The sequence below is a fragment of the Callithrix jacchus genome, chromosome 17, assembly GCF_049354715.1.
Source record: "Callithrix jacchus isolate 240 chromosome 17, calJac240_pri, whole genome shotgun sequence".
NCBI classification, from domain to species: Eukaryota; Metazoa; Chordata; class Mammalia; order Primates; family Cebidae; genus Callithrix; species Callithrix jacchus.
This window is the reverse complement of record NC_133518.1, coordinates 21,427,161-21,443,015: the sequence shown is the minus strand read 5'-3', so window position 1 is coordinate 21,443,015 and position 15,855 is coordinate 21,427,161. Positions and strand designations below refer to the sequence as shown.

Here is a 15,855-nt window from a genome sequence, read left to right as displayed (position 1 = left end):
ACCACAATGGCACCCAGAATTGTAGAAGATCTCTATGTATTTATTTATGTTTTGAGAAAGGGTATTGCATTGTTGCCCAGACTGGAATGCAATGACAGGAGCACCGTCTACCGTCGTCTGGACCTTCTGGGCCCAAGTCATCCTCCCATCTTAGCCTGCCAAAGTGTTGGAATTACAAGCATAAGCTACTGTGCCTGGACAGAAGATTTCTATCATTTCAAAACTTGTATCGGTTAGTGCTAATAAAGACTTGATTTTCACTGAATGGTCTGTAGTCTATTATCATTTGCCTTACATAACTGTTTGTCAAAAACACAGATAATTAGTATGATCACTAGCATCTGAGAAGCTCAAGATCATTAAAACTGCTCTAACTTATTAATAATGAATTTATTTATTTTATGTTTTTATTTTTATTTTGCAACAGAGTTTCACTCTGTTGCCAGGCTGGAGTGCAATGGCACAATCTCAGCTTACTGCAACCACCACCTTCCAGGTTCCAGGGATTCTTGTGCCTCAGCCTCTCAAGTAGTTGGGACCACAGGGGCACACCACCACAGCTGGCTAATTTTTTGTATTTTTAGTAGAGACGGGGTTTCACCATGTTGGCCATGTTGGCCAGGCTGGTCTTGAACTCCTGGTCTCAAGCGATCTGCCTGCCTCAGTCTCCCAAAGTGCTGAGATTACAGACATGAGCCACTGTACCTGGCCTGATAATGACTGTTTTAGCCAAACATTAATGTCTTAATGACATCAAGTTATATGTTATTAACTCATTTATTAATATTAGTCCAACATTATTCATTGAGCGCCTACTATTTTCCAGGCACGATACTGGGTACATAGTGAGGAATCATATAAAAATGGTCTAGTATTTATTTTAGAATAGTATAAAAATTAAAACAAAAACAATATAAGTATTTTGACAGGAAGAAACACAATTTTTCTAAATGTTATGAAGAAAAGTTATAGAGAACAATTGGGAAGTAAAAGGATACAAGAGAAAATCATCAGGACTCTTAAAATGACAGCATTAAATGTAAGATCCAAAGAATAAGAGTCAGAAGGGATCATTCTGAACATTGCTTACTCATAACTAGGTTTCATTTGTGACCATCCATAGAGATTGTGAACATTGTAATGCAAAACTGACGATCCATCACTAAGAATCTGCTCAGTTTCCATGCACATTGTTCTGAAATGTAATCCATCAGTTCTTTTTGTGAGTTCTGGAAAGAATCAATGAAAAAATATTAAAATATCATACAATGCCCTACAATAAAATGTGTAACTCATTTATTTTTTGGCAAAAATATTAATCAGTGTTTTATAATAGCTATTTATATTTTAACCATTTATATACATTGTCTGAGTTAATTATAAACTTAAATTTGCCTGAAATTATAACTGAATTACATGAATTAAGAAAAACCTGAAAAATAAGTATACTCCTGAATGTCTACTCTTTCTAGTGCTTGTAGATGGAAAACACTGATTAGAACTTTATTAAAAAATCACTTGGCATTATAAAGCCCAAAAATTACGAACTAGGCAAATGTATAACACTGCCTTTTGATCCACTTTTTCTTAGTTTAAGACTTTTTTTCCAGAGTTTTACTATCACTTTATATGCTAATGGGTTTGTGAGGTTTTCTGCCTGCATAAGAGAATGAGGATGAATATAAAACGTCACATTTCCTTCTATGTAAAAGGTAAACAAAGAAATGTTAGTATTTTTTCACTTATCCTCAGTAAAAAAATACTTATTAAAAACTTCCTTTCAAAAAAATTTACTTTTTTAATCTTAAAAAATATTTAAAGTTTTCGAATCTGGGGAAATTAAGCAAACCAAAATAACAACTTCAAAGAAATTTAGAATTGTGCTTATATAGATAAAATATATTCCTTGATTTTTTTTCTCAAAATAGTGTGAAATAATATTGACAATGTCAAGGTGTGTTTCAGTGTGTGGGTGGATAATGAAAATTGGGTGTGTGAATCCTATTCCCTACATCTTAAGGCAGGGAATAAACTGATATATATATGTGTGTGTGTGTGTGTGTGTGTGTGTGTGTGTGTGTGTGTATCAGTTTACATTATATACCTAATAATAAAGAATAATAACATGAAAATATCAAAGGCATACTACAATATTGTACCTGGGAAATAAGGTGGATAATTTAGTTTATCATTTCTGCATTGATTAGAAGTTGTTCCATTTACAAAACTTGATGGCTCATTCATATCCTTAGAAAAGATGACAGAGACAGGTAAACAAAAAATAAATTTAGAATGTACATTCTGAAAAGAGCTAGTTCAAAAAGTATGTTAGCATATTTGAACGTTACACACATTCACTATTCTAAACAAACAAAATTATAAAACATCTTAATGATATTAGTTTAACCCACTGTTCACTTTTTCAATCAGTTTCCTTTTGAAAAATAAAATGTTCTCTTTTCCCTGTATTGTGTATTATATCTATAAAAATGAGTTTATTTCTATATTTCCAAGACATACATTATAATAGTATGTGTCCCATAATCTTCTTCCCCTCCACTCCTGCCCTAGGCCTGACATCAGTTGCTTTAGGTGTTCCATAAATTTTTTAACAAAATATATATTTAATACAATCTTTTATCTACAAAGTTCTCACATAGTGACACCTGCATAAAGCCTTCTTCAATTTAAAAAATCAGTAAATTAATGCTTTCCACTGGAAAAATCAACAGGGTAAAAATTCTACCTCCAGAAATTGAGATACACTACATAGCATTTTCATTAAGAATTTACTTTTGGCAAAGTAAATTATTTTTATGCTATCTCAAAATACATTATTAAAAATCTTACTACTATCATTTTAAGGTTACATTAAAAAAGAAACTTTAACAGACAATGTTACCAAATTTAAGAATTTACTATTTCTTATACAATGAACTAGTGGTTTTTAATTTTATTTTATTTTTTATTGCATTTTAGGTTTTGGGAGAACTAGTGGTTATTTAAGCCTGAGATTTATTTCTATATTAAATGACAGTAAAATAAATGTTTACAAGTATTTTTTTTAATATATAGAATAAGAAGGTATTTTGCTTTTTGAATTTTGCAAATTGAAAACGTCCAGGAAATAGCATTCATACACGTAAACTTAGTTTTTAAAACTTTACCCATCCTTTCCATAAGAAAGTTCTATGGGGAAAAAGTGGACTATTTTTTAAATAAAATATTTTGTTGACATTATTTTAGCCTAGTAAGAATTTTGCATAATCATGCACAATAAATAACTTAAAACACACACTGTTCAAAGCTTACTTACAATCCACAAACCATCAAATTTCATCTGGTCATTGTAAAAGTCTAGAATTTCTCTTGCCCACCACCCTGCTGTGGAAGTCCTGAAGAAATCTGGAAAAGCTACATGAGCTCTGGAAGCCTGTAAAACAAAAACTTAGATTCACATGTGGGAAGTCATAAGAGATTATATATGTATAAATCTAATTGTATCTGGCAGATTCATAAGTCATGTATGACTGATAACAAAGGCAATTTAAATCAACCTTAATTACAGAAATGTGTGTGGGTTCCTCCTCAACACTTTCAACAACTGTGGAAAGTAAAGAGGGATATGGGTGAAGAGAAGAGGGCAGTCTTTGGATCCTGTATGAATTACAAAGAAACGGACCAGAACCAACAGAAACATATTTTTAGTGCTTCCTATAGTAATGGGGAAGCATTGTTTGCTCTGTTACTGCAGAGCCCATACTTCAGGTTTATCTTTGTATGAAAGAGGAAAGGGCCACAGTAAAACCTGTTTTTATGTAGCTTTCTCACTTCCAAGAACCATCTCACCATCTCAAACAACTGCTTCTTTTTGTCTCTCACATCTAACCCTTCCCATCCCAGCAGAGAAGAGGTGTTTCATTCCAATCTCTACTAAGAATGTTCCCTACTTGCCAGTCCACATATAAAAGTTCCAATGTCAGAGCAACCCTGTGTTAGCAGTAGATGCTGCTAAATTAATTGAATATGTCTCAAAAACATGAAAACCAGGATGATTTTTTGGCACATGTTAAGATTCTTTTGTAACCTTAACAGTCTTCTCCAAGAACAGGATATGGGAGGACATAAAGAAAATGCAGAGAGTAGGGAATATAGAGATTTATAAAATGAGGATAATGAAATTTTTATTTATTATTTATTTATTTTGAGATGGAATTTTGCTTTTGTTGCCCAATGGAACAACCTTGACTCACTGCAACCTCTGCCCCCTGGGCTCAAGCGATTATTCTGCCTCAGCCTACAGATAGCTGGAATTATACAGGTACCTGACACCATGTCCAGCTAATTTTTCGTATTTTTAACAGAGATGGGGTTTTCAACATGTTGGTCAGGCTGGTTATAAACTCCTGGCCTCAGGTGATCCACACGCCTCGGCCTTCCAAAGTGCTGGGGTTACACGTGTAAGCCACTGCACATAAGCCATTCTACATAAATTGACACTGTCTTCCATGCTCTTCTTTGTAATGGTACACACTATTACTCACGAATAGTGGGCAGAACACAAGTTGAAATAACTTTTTACCTCAATGACACAGTTCAGTAGGTTCAATTCTTTGACGCTATTTTAGAAGTAGTTTTGGCAAGTTTCAAGCTTCCAAACTTTTCACACTTACCTAAACTTATATAATTTAATGATTATAAATTGATCTGCCTAAAAGAAGGATCACCAACTCTTAGTTTTGTTGCCACTTTCTATTTCTCTTGTATTTCTTTTATTTATTTATTTATTTATTTATTTATTTATTTATTTATTTATTTATTTATTTATTTATTGAGATGGAGTTTCGCTCTTGTTACCCAGGCTGGAGTGCAATGGCGCGATCTCGGCTCACCGCAACCTCCGCCTCCTGGGTTCAGGTAATTCTCCTGCCTCAGCCTCCTGAGTAGCTGGGACTACAGGCACAGGCCACCATGCCCAGCTAATTTTTTGTATCTTTAGTAGAGACGGGGTTTCACCATGTTGACCAGGATGGTCTCGATGTCTTGACCTCGTGATCCACCCGCCTTGGCCTCCCAAAGTGCTGGGATTATAGGCGTGAGCCACTGCGCCCGGCCCATTTCTTTTATTTTTTACTCCTCTGATCTTTATTTCCTTTCCTCTGGTAACTTTATTCTTTTTCTAGTTCATTGAGAGGTAAGGTTAGGTTATTTATTTGAGATTTTTATTACTTTTAATATGGGTGTTTCTTGTCACACACTTTCCTCTTAGTACTGCTTTTGCTGCATCCCAGAAGTTTTGCTATGCTGTATTTTTATTTTTGTTTGTCTGAAGAAATTTTCTCTCTTTCATCTCTTTGTTCCACTGACTGTTCCCAAGTGTATTGTTTAATTTCCATGTATTTGTGAGTTTACTTATTTCCCCTATGTTTCTGATTTCTAGTTTAATTTCACTGTGGCTGGAAAAGACAAATGGTATGATTTCTAGTTCTTACAGTTTTTAAGACTTGTCTTGTGACCTAACATGTGCTCTCTCTTAGAAAATATTCTGAGGGGGCTTGAGAAGAATGTATATTTGACTGCTTTTCGATGAAATGTTCTATGCATGTCTGTTAAGTCCATTTGGCCTACAGTGTTGTTACAGATTGCTGTTTCTTTCTTGATTTGCTCTTTTTCTATTTTCTATTGAAAGTATGGCCACAAAGTCTTCAACTATTATTGCATTGCTATATCTCACTTCTGTTAATGTTTGCTTTAAATATTTAAGCACTTTAATGTCAGGTGCATATATTTATAATCATTGTATCTTCCTAGCGAAATGACACATTTGTTATTATATAATGACCTCTTCTGTGTTCTGTGACAGTCTTTGACTTAAAATTTATTTTGTCTGATATAGCTGTAGCCACTCCTGTTACCTTTTGGTTAAAAATTGCATGTAATATCTTATTCATTCTTTTTGCTTTCATGAATGAATCTTGAGGATAATATACTGAGAGAAATAATCCAAAAACAGAAAGACAGATGTAGGATTCAACTTACATGAGGTATCTAAAACAGTTAAATTCATAAAAGCATAGGGTAGAATGGTAGTTGCCCAGAACAGTAAGTAGGGGAAAATAAGGACTTGCTAAGAAATTGGCACGAAATCTCAATTATGCAAGCTAAACAAATTCTAGAGATCTGCTACACCACATTACCCCTATAGTTTAAAATGATTTAGTATATGCATAAACATTTATTAAGAGGGTATATCTCAGGTTAAGTGTTATTACTATAATTTTTTAAAAATAAAATGATTGCTTAGATTAAATAAAGCAAAATATAAAATTGCTTAATAAGAGTGATTGACATACTTAGGAATATTATTTAGGAAAATTAGCTACATTTGATCTAAATATTGTCTCATATAGATAATTTAAAATGGCAATCTATTTTTAAAGAAAAGTATTCAAATTGAGTTATTAGTTAAAATAGTCAGGTCTAAGTTTTAAATTTCTTTTCCTTATATAGTTAGCCAATGTAAAACTTACATTAACAGCTTCATCTTCAGTTAGAGTTTTATCTATTGTTATGTTGGGCAAATCTGGCCAAACCTACAAGAGACAAGACGTGGAAAACAGATCAAAACATACTAAGGATAATATGATTGCTATGTAAATGAAGTGTAATGGAGTATTAGAGGACTAGTAATAACCCGAAGTCCTCAGATCTGTAATCCCTTTAAATATTATTATTATTGGCATGTGTATCATTTACAAACTATTCCTATTGTCCATATTAGTCTACTCTTTAATATGGCAAATACAAAATAGAATTGTCAACTGTTAGGATAGTTAGTGATTTTGAAAATAAAGCATATACCCAAAAGGTTCTGGTCAAAAAATAATATGAAAAATATATGCTAAATTTAATGTAATACAGTATGTTAGAACTATTTCTAGAATTATTCCAGGGTTAAAAACTAAAAGCAATAAATACTTTTTGTTTGAAAGGAAGCAAAGATATGATTGAATATTGTCGTATGAAGTCAAACATTCCACTGATTTTCAGAATTCATACTAAATCCTCCTCCCCCTTCATCCCACCACTATTCCCAGCCTGACCTCACTGTCTACCAACATTTTCTTTCTTCTACTCCAGCCAGAAACACACAAAACAGAGCTCAAATTCAGTCATCCTGAAAGCTCTGGAAATTTAGATCTATATTGTAGAAATTAGAAAGTCCTATATAAAAAATATATAAATAATCCATCAAAAAGGAATTCTTTACAAGGGATTAGCTACTTGTAGAGAATAGTGCTCTAAAGGAAGGGAAGAAAGAGTAGAAATCTGGCAAAATGTCTAGAAATACAGAATGAGGAAAAAGTAGGAAATTAAAAGACAACAACAGAAAACTTCTGGACTAATACGCCTCTCAAGTAGCTGGGGCTACACCCACCGTGCCTGATCGATTTTTAAATTTTTTGTAGAGACAAGGTCTCCCTATGTTGCCCAGGCAGATCTCAAACTCCTGGGTTCAAGCCATCCTCCTACCTCAGCCACCCAAATTGCTAAGATTAGAGGCATGCTCCACTGTGCCCAGCCCTGTCTATATTCTTCATTCAACTTTCTCTAATGTGAACATGTTATATAACAATAGTGCAATTATCAAAACCAAGAAATTAATGTTGACACAGTACAATCAACATTTACGAAACATGTTTGCCTTTCACAGGTTTAATCATTAACGTCCTAATTTTGGTCCAAGATTCAAAAAGTCTCTCATATTTCATTTAATTGTATCTCTCATTGTAAATTTTTTGAGGGTTTTGTCACTGTTGTTCATTCTAGTTATGATGACTATTTTTTCTTGATTGTTTTATATAAAAGCCAAATCAAAATATTTTTATAATATAATTATATATCTGGTTTGAATATTATTGCTTATATAAAATACAGTGAATTATAATTCATGATGTAAGTTAGAATGATAAGTATAGCTGTCAAAACATGTTGTTGCTATTATTAATGAGACTTTTTAAAGAGAAGTGAACATTTAAATAAGTTGCAGTACAGAATAATGAGTAGCCATCTTACTAATGGTAGTTTTAAAATAAATTAAGAGGTACCAAGAAATATAACAAAATACAACTTAAAGATAAAACAAAACATATTTGTACATATGACTTACGTGAATTCTTTCTTTGTGTCTAATAATTTGGATTGAACTCTGCAACAACTGCACATTATTTTATTAGTTATTAAACCATTACATTTCTATATAGCTCTCCTGAATGTTTTTAACTTTTACTAATCAAATGGAAACTTTCATTGAAATATAATTTTTGTGTTTATAGTATTTTGAGATCTCACTTTAGTACCTTTGCCCAGCAGATATCATTGGTGTTAGGCCATTTGACAAAGACATCTTCCTGCTGTCCTCTTTGAAATGCAGGATAAGGCTTTGTTTCATTTCCTGAAATTGCTGGATCCTAAAATTAACATGAAACATAAATAAGGTACCCATGAAAAACTCATAACTACTTGGATAGCGATTATGAAGCATCAGTTTTCATTACTACATTATCATAATATTGTGCTCTCACATGAAAGGACAAATGATGCAAACATCAGTGTTCTAGCTAGATTGCCCCTGAATTTCTTAGAAGGAAATTCTAAGGACTTTTGGAAATACAGTAGCTATCATTGCAAGCAAGATTAGTAGAGGTTTTTATCTTGTTTTATTTCTATTGTGAGATATCTGGCTACTTAGCTTACTTCCTACAAGATAGTGATTAAAAATTTTTCCATTGTGCCATTGCGCTCCAGCCTGGCAACAGAGCAAGATTTCGTCTCACAAAAAAAAAAAAAAAAAAAAAAATTCCCCACTGAATCACCAATGTGAAGGCAAATTTTTAAATATGAAAAACATCAGAAGCAATCCCAGAGAATGACTTAAGAATTGTATAAAAATAGAAAATCTACCATTACTTTTTGATAACTTGTATAAATAGAAGCCAATATGTAGCTTGGATGATAACTAGAAAACAGCTTGCTTTTAACTCAGTTTTGGATTAAAATCTCTAGGGATACACCTAAATGCAAAGGTAGCTAGTGACAATCCATGCAAAAAAAAAAAAAAAAAAAAAATGAAGTGCTAACAGAAGAAAGTTGTAGGTTTGGGAGTATTATCCAAAGTTATACACTTTGTATTATGAGACATCTTCCCCTGCTCCCCTCATTTTAGGAGCATTAATAGAAAGAAGAAATAAGACTCAGATAAACTCCAAGTACTGACCAGGATAATAATGTATCTCATTCCTTCTCCCCTTATTTTGTCAACAAACTGAGGAAGGTCCTGGAATGCTTCACCAATTGTAAAGTCTAGTTGCCTTTCCATGTAGTCAATATCTGTGTACTGAACATCCTGAAATATACAAAAATGATGACAGTAGGGTACAAAATACAAAAGAGTAAGTATATCATATTTATTCTACTTATAAAAATCACAGCAATATGAAAGCTTAACTAGATCCTAAAAAAAATTAAGTGGCTTACTGTTCAAGGAATAAAAGTAGCATGTAAAGATATAAAGTATTCCAAGAACAACTTTCTATAAATGTTCTATTTTGTCAACAGTTAATTTAGTAATTTTGATTAAGAGGTGAAAATTGTTCTAAGTCAGTATATATTATGTAATTCTCAAAGGCAACAGAAATAAACTGGGCAATAGGCTTTATGATACCATGAAATTATGTTAAATAATAAATAGAAAATTCATACAGTATATACAGAAACAGGTGTTGTTTCTGGGAACTATAAAGCAAATATTGGATAAGTTCAAATAATTCTAATGTTGGCAAAAGGAGTTTAACAAATGCATCAATTACTATAATATAATTGATGTATTATTCTTGTAATATCCTTCAAAGTCATTTTTAGAATATTGGCCCTGTTTATATAAGTAAGTATTGTTTAAAGACAGGTCCTTGGAAGTGTGTTTAAACTAACAAACACTTGAATTTTATTATTGAAATATTTAATTTTTGCCTAAATAAAGGATTTAATTATTTTCTGTTATTTGACATTATTTCAATTTCTTCTTCTAGGTGTTAAGGAAAGTATGGCAAATAATTTATACCTCCTTTTTAATAACAAATTTCCACTTGCACGTCTATGTCATCAACATATATAATTGATTTTCCAATAATAGTTATTCAGGAACCCTATATTGGATCCTACTATAAATACCAATGCCTTATAATTAGGTTTTTCTGATTGTTCTTAGAATAAACTCTTATATATCAAGCCTTCTATATTTTAATGTTTAAGTGTTACCAGCAGCATCCCTAGGATTCCTTAATTTTGTTAAAAAATGAAAATTCAGTGATTGATAATTTGTGGATACTTTGGAATATTTAGTTTTCTGCATATTGAATGAATTGCTATTATATATTACAACTATTATCTATTCCAGGGTAAAAAAAAATCAGTTCCACCTCCCACTTGTTCTCTTGTGGATGATACAGATTTCTTTGAACACTAACATAAAGAGAATATACTGACTACATGTGCAACCCAGAGTTTGTGAGAGGAAAGCAAGTGCAGGGTGACTTATTTAGCACAACTCAGCATGTTACAATTAGGAAGGGAAAAGGAAAAGGAATGTTTTTTTTTTCTCCCCTTGACAAAGACATTGTATATAATTCTCATATCCAATTCATAAGGTGCTACTTAAAAATGAAGCATTATTACCAGCTGCTTAAAGTAACTGTAAAGTACATATAATTATTTCATTCTACTTTTTCATATTACATATTTAATATTGTTTTAAAAATTGATATACATACATAGGGGATGCTAGCATTCACCATAGCTTCATATACTTCAATAACCTCTGAAGTATTTGCATATCCATAACGACATAATTGGAATCCCAAAGCCCAATACGGTGGCATGACTGGATGGCCAATTACCTTTAAAAAAAAATCATGTGTGAACTAAGAGGATTACTTTATGCTATAAACATTTTTATTTTTAGAAAAAGAAATATGCAATCATACTTCATGGTATTGCTTTGTTGCAACTTCTGGGGTTGGGCCCAAAAACATATAAAAATCCAAGATTCCTCCAACTGTGCGATAAGTTAGAGCAGGGGTTGGCTGGAATGTAACATCTGGAAATCCAGAATAAGATTCCATTTTAATCTGTGTATATTCGTTTATGAAAAAGTCACATAAAATAAGAGACATTCAACAAATGATTGTTTTACCCATTGCATTGCTGTTGAGTAAGAGAACACTGTGAGCATTGCCTTCCTCTTCTAGAGCCATGTAATAGGGATGAAATCCGTAGGAATTAAGTTTATACTGAAATTTAAAATTTAAACACAACATAAATTTAAGTAACAATAGCATGTGAATTTTTTTTTTTTTTAAATTAATTAATTATTATTTTTTTTTAAGAGACAGGGTCTCGCTATGTTGCCCAGGCTGGAGTGCAGTGGCTATTCGCAGGCACAATCCCATTACTGACCAGCACGGGTATTTTGATCTCCTCTGTTTCCGACCTGGGCCGGTTCCCCACTCCTTAGGCAACCTTGGTGGTCCCCTGTTCCCGGGAGATCACCATATTGATGCCGAACTTAGTGTGGACACCCGATCGGCATAGCACACTACAGCCCAGAACTCCTGGACTAATGAGATCCTCCAGCCTCAGCCTCCCTAATAGCTGGGAATCCAGGCACGTGCCACCGCACCTGGCAACATGTGAATTTAACCGTTATTTTAAATTTTATTATACAATTAAAACTCGGTATTTAAATTCTTCTTTTTCCACTTTAAACTAAGTTTCAGTTAAAATACGTGTCTCCCTAGAAAATAATTATTTAAATTTTTACTGCTTTAGAGTAATTTATAAATATAAATAAATTAATATACACATATGTAACAACCAAAAATGCTTCCACATTAACTGACGTAGAATGCCTTTGACATTAGTGTGGTTTCTTTCCAAAGGTTTGATAAATTGGTACTTTTCCCGTAGTAAAATGTCCTGGAAGTGATAAAAGTGATGAATATAATCAAGCTGTCTGAAAAATATCTTCTTTATATATTTTATATTTATAAACATTTAAATTTTTGTATTTATAAAATATTTAATTCATTGTTCCATACTGTAATCTTTTAAGATATTAAAAGATTAATATACTTTTGATTGTTAATATAATACATAAAATTAGCAGTGAAAGTAATTTTATAGTAATTTGTTTTTAGGAATATGCAAAATTACTAGTGAAAGTAATTATATATATTAAGAATCAAAAGTATATTAATTTAATTATATCTGTACAAATGCTGAAGGAATTTTAAGAAATTGATTTTGGTAAAATATATTATTTCAAGTTGGTGTAAACAAAAAACAGCCTTCAATAACCTAAGTTTGGACAATTATGAAACAAATGCAAGCTGTTTGAGCACCTAACAATAAAAAATGATTGCAACAGCACACATACAGTGAAGTACTGAGTATATCCTTTTAAGTACACGTCACATGTTAAAAATACAAATAGGATAATTTTTATTAAAATATATTTTTATGATATGTTTGGAATATTATAGGTAATATTATTTGTTGTATACTACATTAAATATTCATAAAGTGTGTTGTATTAACAAGACATATTTTTGGAAAAAGTGTAACAAATATATAAAAACACATTGTAAAGATGTAAATGTAGATGAGAGGGCGATGGAGCAGCAAACCATCTTGGCATGTGTATACATATGTAAAAACCTGCACATTCTGCACATGTATCCTAGAACTTAAAGTATAATAAATAATTTAAAAAAATATATATAATTACCAGTTTAGCCACATAAAATTACACAACTGCTACTGTGGGTTATAAAGAGCAAAAAGATCAAATCAGTATCCAAGAAGTAAAAAACAATCAAGGACACCTTTAGGGAGTTATTCTCTAAAAGTTGGAGTAAAGGTAAACTTGACAGGTAATAGATAATCATGTTATTTCTAAGCGTTTGAAACAGTCAAGTTATTGGATCAAAGCCTGCTTCTCAAAGCAGTCGAGCAAATTTTTATACATCCACTCCTCTACTTCCACCTGTAACTTACGATGACTTTTGGGGTTTATTTCTCAGAAAATTGCTATAGCTGCTCTGGAGATCTCTAGCTAATGCCCTTGTCGTTACTTCAATCCTAAAGCACAGGCCTATAAAGAAGTGGCTTGGATTCCAATCATGGTCTTAGTTGCCTCATGGAGTGGTTGCATGTTGGTACCTACACCAGGGGGTTGGTCTCTTGTGAACATTCCCCAAGTATGCCAGTTCAGATCTCGCTTAAATGCTGTGTGTTCCACCTCCCCAAAACCATATATATATTCTGATGGCAGGCGAGTCGATATTTGAATGAACTGATCATTGAAAGCAAATCCAGGCAGGTGAGAATCCCAACTGAAAGCAAAAGAAAATAAAACTATTTCTGTCAAAATATATGCAAGGTAGTATCACAAATAGTAATGGTAATTCTTTCTTAGATTATCTAAAAATCAATATTTTTTTCTCTATATTCCTAATTTTACCCAGTTACAAAATGGAAATAATTATTCTAATACATTTTTTCTTTTAGCTAAGGAATACGTAAAATATGTTTCATATATTTATAGGGGAATCATTGTATCAATAATGTGATTGTATATTTTTATTTAGACAAGTATTTCTTTTAAAAATAAAACTAATTTAAAATAATAAATGACTTAGTAATGTGTGACCTAGAAATTAAAAGTTCTCAATTTTCCTGCTTCCTTGAAATAATACATTTTTTATGTAGAATAAAAAGAAATCAATATTATAATGAATTTTAAGCTTAGCAGATATTTAAATGTCAAACGCTCACCAGTTACTACTTGCAATTGTGTGTTTCTTCTTTTACTTCATGTTTATAAAAATAGGTATGTATGAAAATATGTGTTACAATGAACATAATATTATTCAACTCATTTGTGAGAAGAACATAAAAAGGAAGGAAAGTAACATTGGCATGGAGAGGAAACATAAGTATTACAGGTAATCTGGACATATTTTAAATTTTTATATTTATTATTTTGGAAAACTAATCAAAGATAGTGTTCATCAAATGACAATAAATAATGCCATTGTACCAGGATATTTCAAAAAATGACTTAGCTTCCCATGTATTTGAACAAAAATGTTTTCATAGCAATAAAATTATTAAAATAATCCAGATATAGTTTTGGTCATTATTTATACACATCCTGACAATACCAGAAAGCATCCTGATAACGTCTTCTAAGGAATGTCATGGAAAACTTAAATTATATAAAAGTATATTTTAATATATTATAGTGTATAGAGCTTCTGAATAAAGACTACAATTTTTAAATTAAATTTATTCATTGTAACATAAAAACATATCTATACTCATGTGCTGTACATTATTTTCATTAATACATGGCAGGTAAATGATAAATGATTAATTCTATCAGATTCCAGCCCTAATAAACTATTTCAACAGTTTAAATAAAATGCTCAATTCACTTGTTTCCAAACACTTATCTTTCCCAGCACTCATCATGCTTTCTAAAAGAGGTTTTGGTTTTGGTTCTCAACTTGATTAGAAGAATGAGTCTGATATTCATAGTGAAATTGAACACTTCCACAGTGTAGACAAAACTGTGGGCCAATCCTTTAAGACAGTCCCAAGGACTATATTTAGTTAGAAATATTAAAATGGACAGAGTTATTTAACACAGCTTACATTTTTTGTGTGATGCTACTCTAGGACAGAAAGGTTGTTAATCATTTTACTTTTCCCTCCCTAAGCCAAAATTAAAACATCCCTTATATCAAATAATGCAATCACTTACATAACCCTCCCAGTGCTTCTCCGTCGAATCTGGATGCCAAAAGGATTTTCCTTAATTTCAACATCATAAAGTCTGTTTTCATAAGTACTTATTGGGGTGGTTGGAATGTTTAATGGTACTGGAACTTCGTATCTCTTATTTTGGGGATCATAAATCTATTGCAGAAAAGTAGTAAAAAAGTTTACTCATATTGCTGACATAGCATGTACATATAATGAAATAATTTAAATATTGGCTCAACAAGAATATTTAGAATTTTTGTCCATATAATTTCTAATTCTTCATTCATGGCCCATATGGCTATAACAATAAAGAATTCCATATACACATTTATAATGGGACCAAATTGAGTACTGCATTTTTGAATCTTTAAAAAATGTTTTGTGATTTATTTTCTATACAATAAGAAACTAAAACAAAAATTTTAGATTTAAATATTCTATTGTATGGTTATACAAAAATTATTTCATGGTTAAACACAGGAGTTGTTTCAGTATATTTTATCATAAGTATCGTTCTACAATAAACACTAATGCTAATTTATGTTTATTTGTGTTTTTATTTCTTCAGAATATTTCTTAAATACCACTAGGTCTGAGTATGCTTACTCTTTAAGGGTCTTTGACAACTATTGACAAACTGCTTTCCCGAATTTTTTAGTGAATAATAGTCTCACCAAAATGTGTACTCTAATGCTCATTTTTGTTCAATTGAAAGCATTTATTTTTCATTGTTAATCATTTTATTTCTTGCTTATGAGGTTTCATCTTTTTCACATTATTATTCAACATTTATGTTCTGTTTTATAAAAATAACACATGATTGATGTGAAAACATGTTTTTTTCTCATGTAAGAAGAAGTGTATACTTTTACCTACGTCACTTACACCTTTCTCTCTGTAGCTTGAAAGGCCTTTGCTAGCCAGATACAAAATAAACATGCAGCTAACTTTTGTTATGCTTATGTTTAG

At 31.6% G+C, this 15,855-nt stretch overlaps 1 protein-coding gene across 1 annotated transcript in view; it reads right to left on the bottom strand.

Annotated features, from left to right (window-relative positions):
* SI (sucrase-isomaltase) overlaps positions 1-15,855 on the bottom strand; it is a 93,469-nt gene that overhangs the window by 21,884 nt on the left and 55,730 nt on the right. The window contains exons 27-37 of the mRNA XM_035278127.3: positions 14,885-15,039; positions 13,283-13,451; positions 11,252-11,348; positions 11,043-11,155; positions 10,830-10,955; positions 9,278-9,406; positions 8,361-8,471; positions 6,531-6,593; positions 3,317-3,433; positions 2,160-2,247; positions 1,091-1,229 (exon numbers count right to left, since the gene is read on the bottom strand). Of these exons, the coding sequence (XP_035134018.2) occupies positions 1,091-1,229; positions 2,160-2,247; positions 3,317-3,433; positions 6,531-6,593; positions 8,361-8,471; positions 9,278-9,406; positions 10,830-10,955; positions 11,043-11,155; positions 11,252-11,348; positions 13,283-13,451; positions 14,885-15,039 (1,307 nt within the window). The remainder of the gene's footprint in view (positions 1-1,090; positions 1,230-2,159; positions 2,248-3,316; positions 3,434-6,530; positions 6,594-8,360; positions 8,472-9,277; positions 9,407-10,829; positions 10,956-11,042; positions 11,156-11,251; positions 11,349-13,282; positions 13,452-14,884; positions 15,040-15,855) is intronic.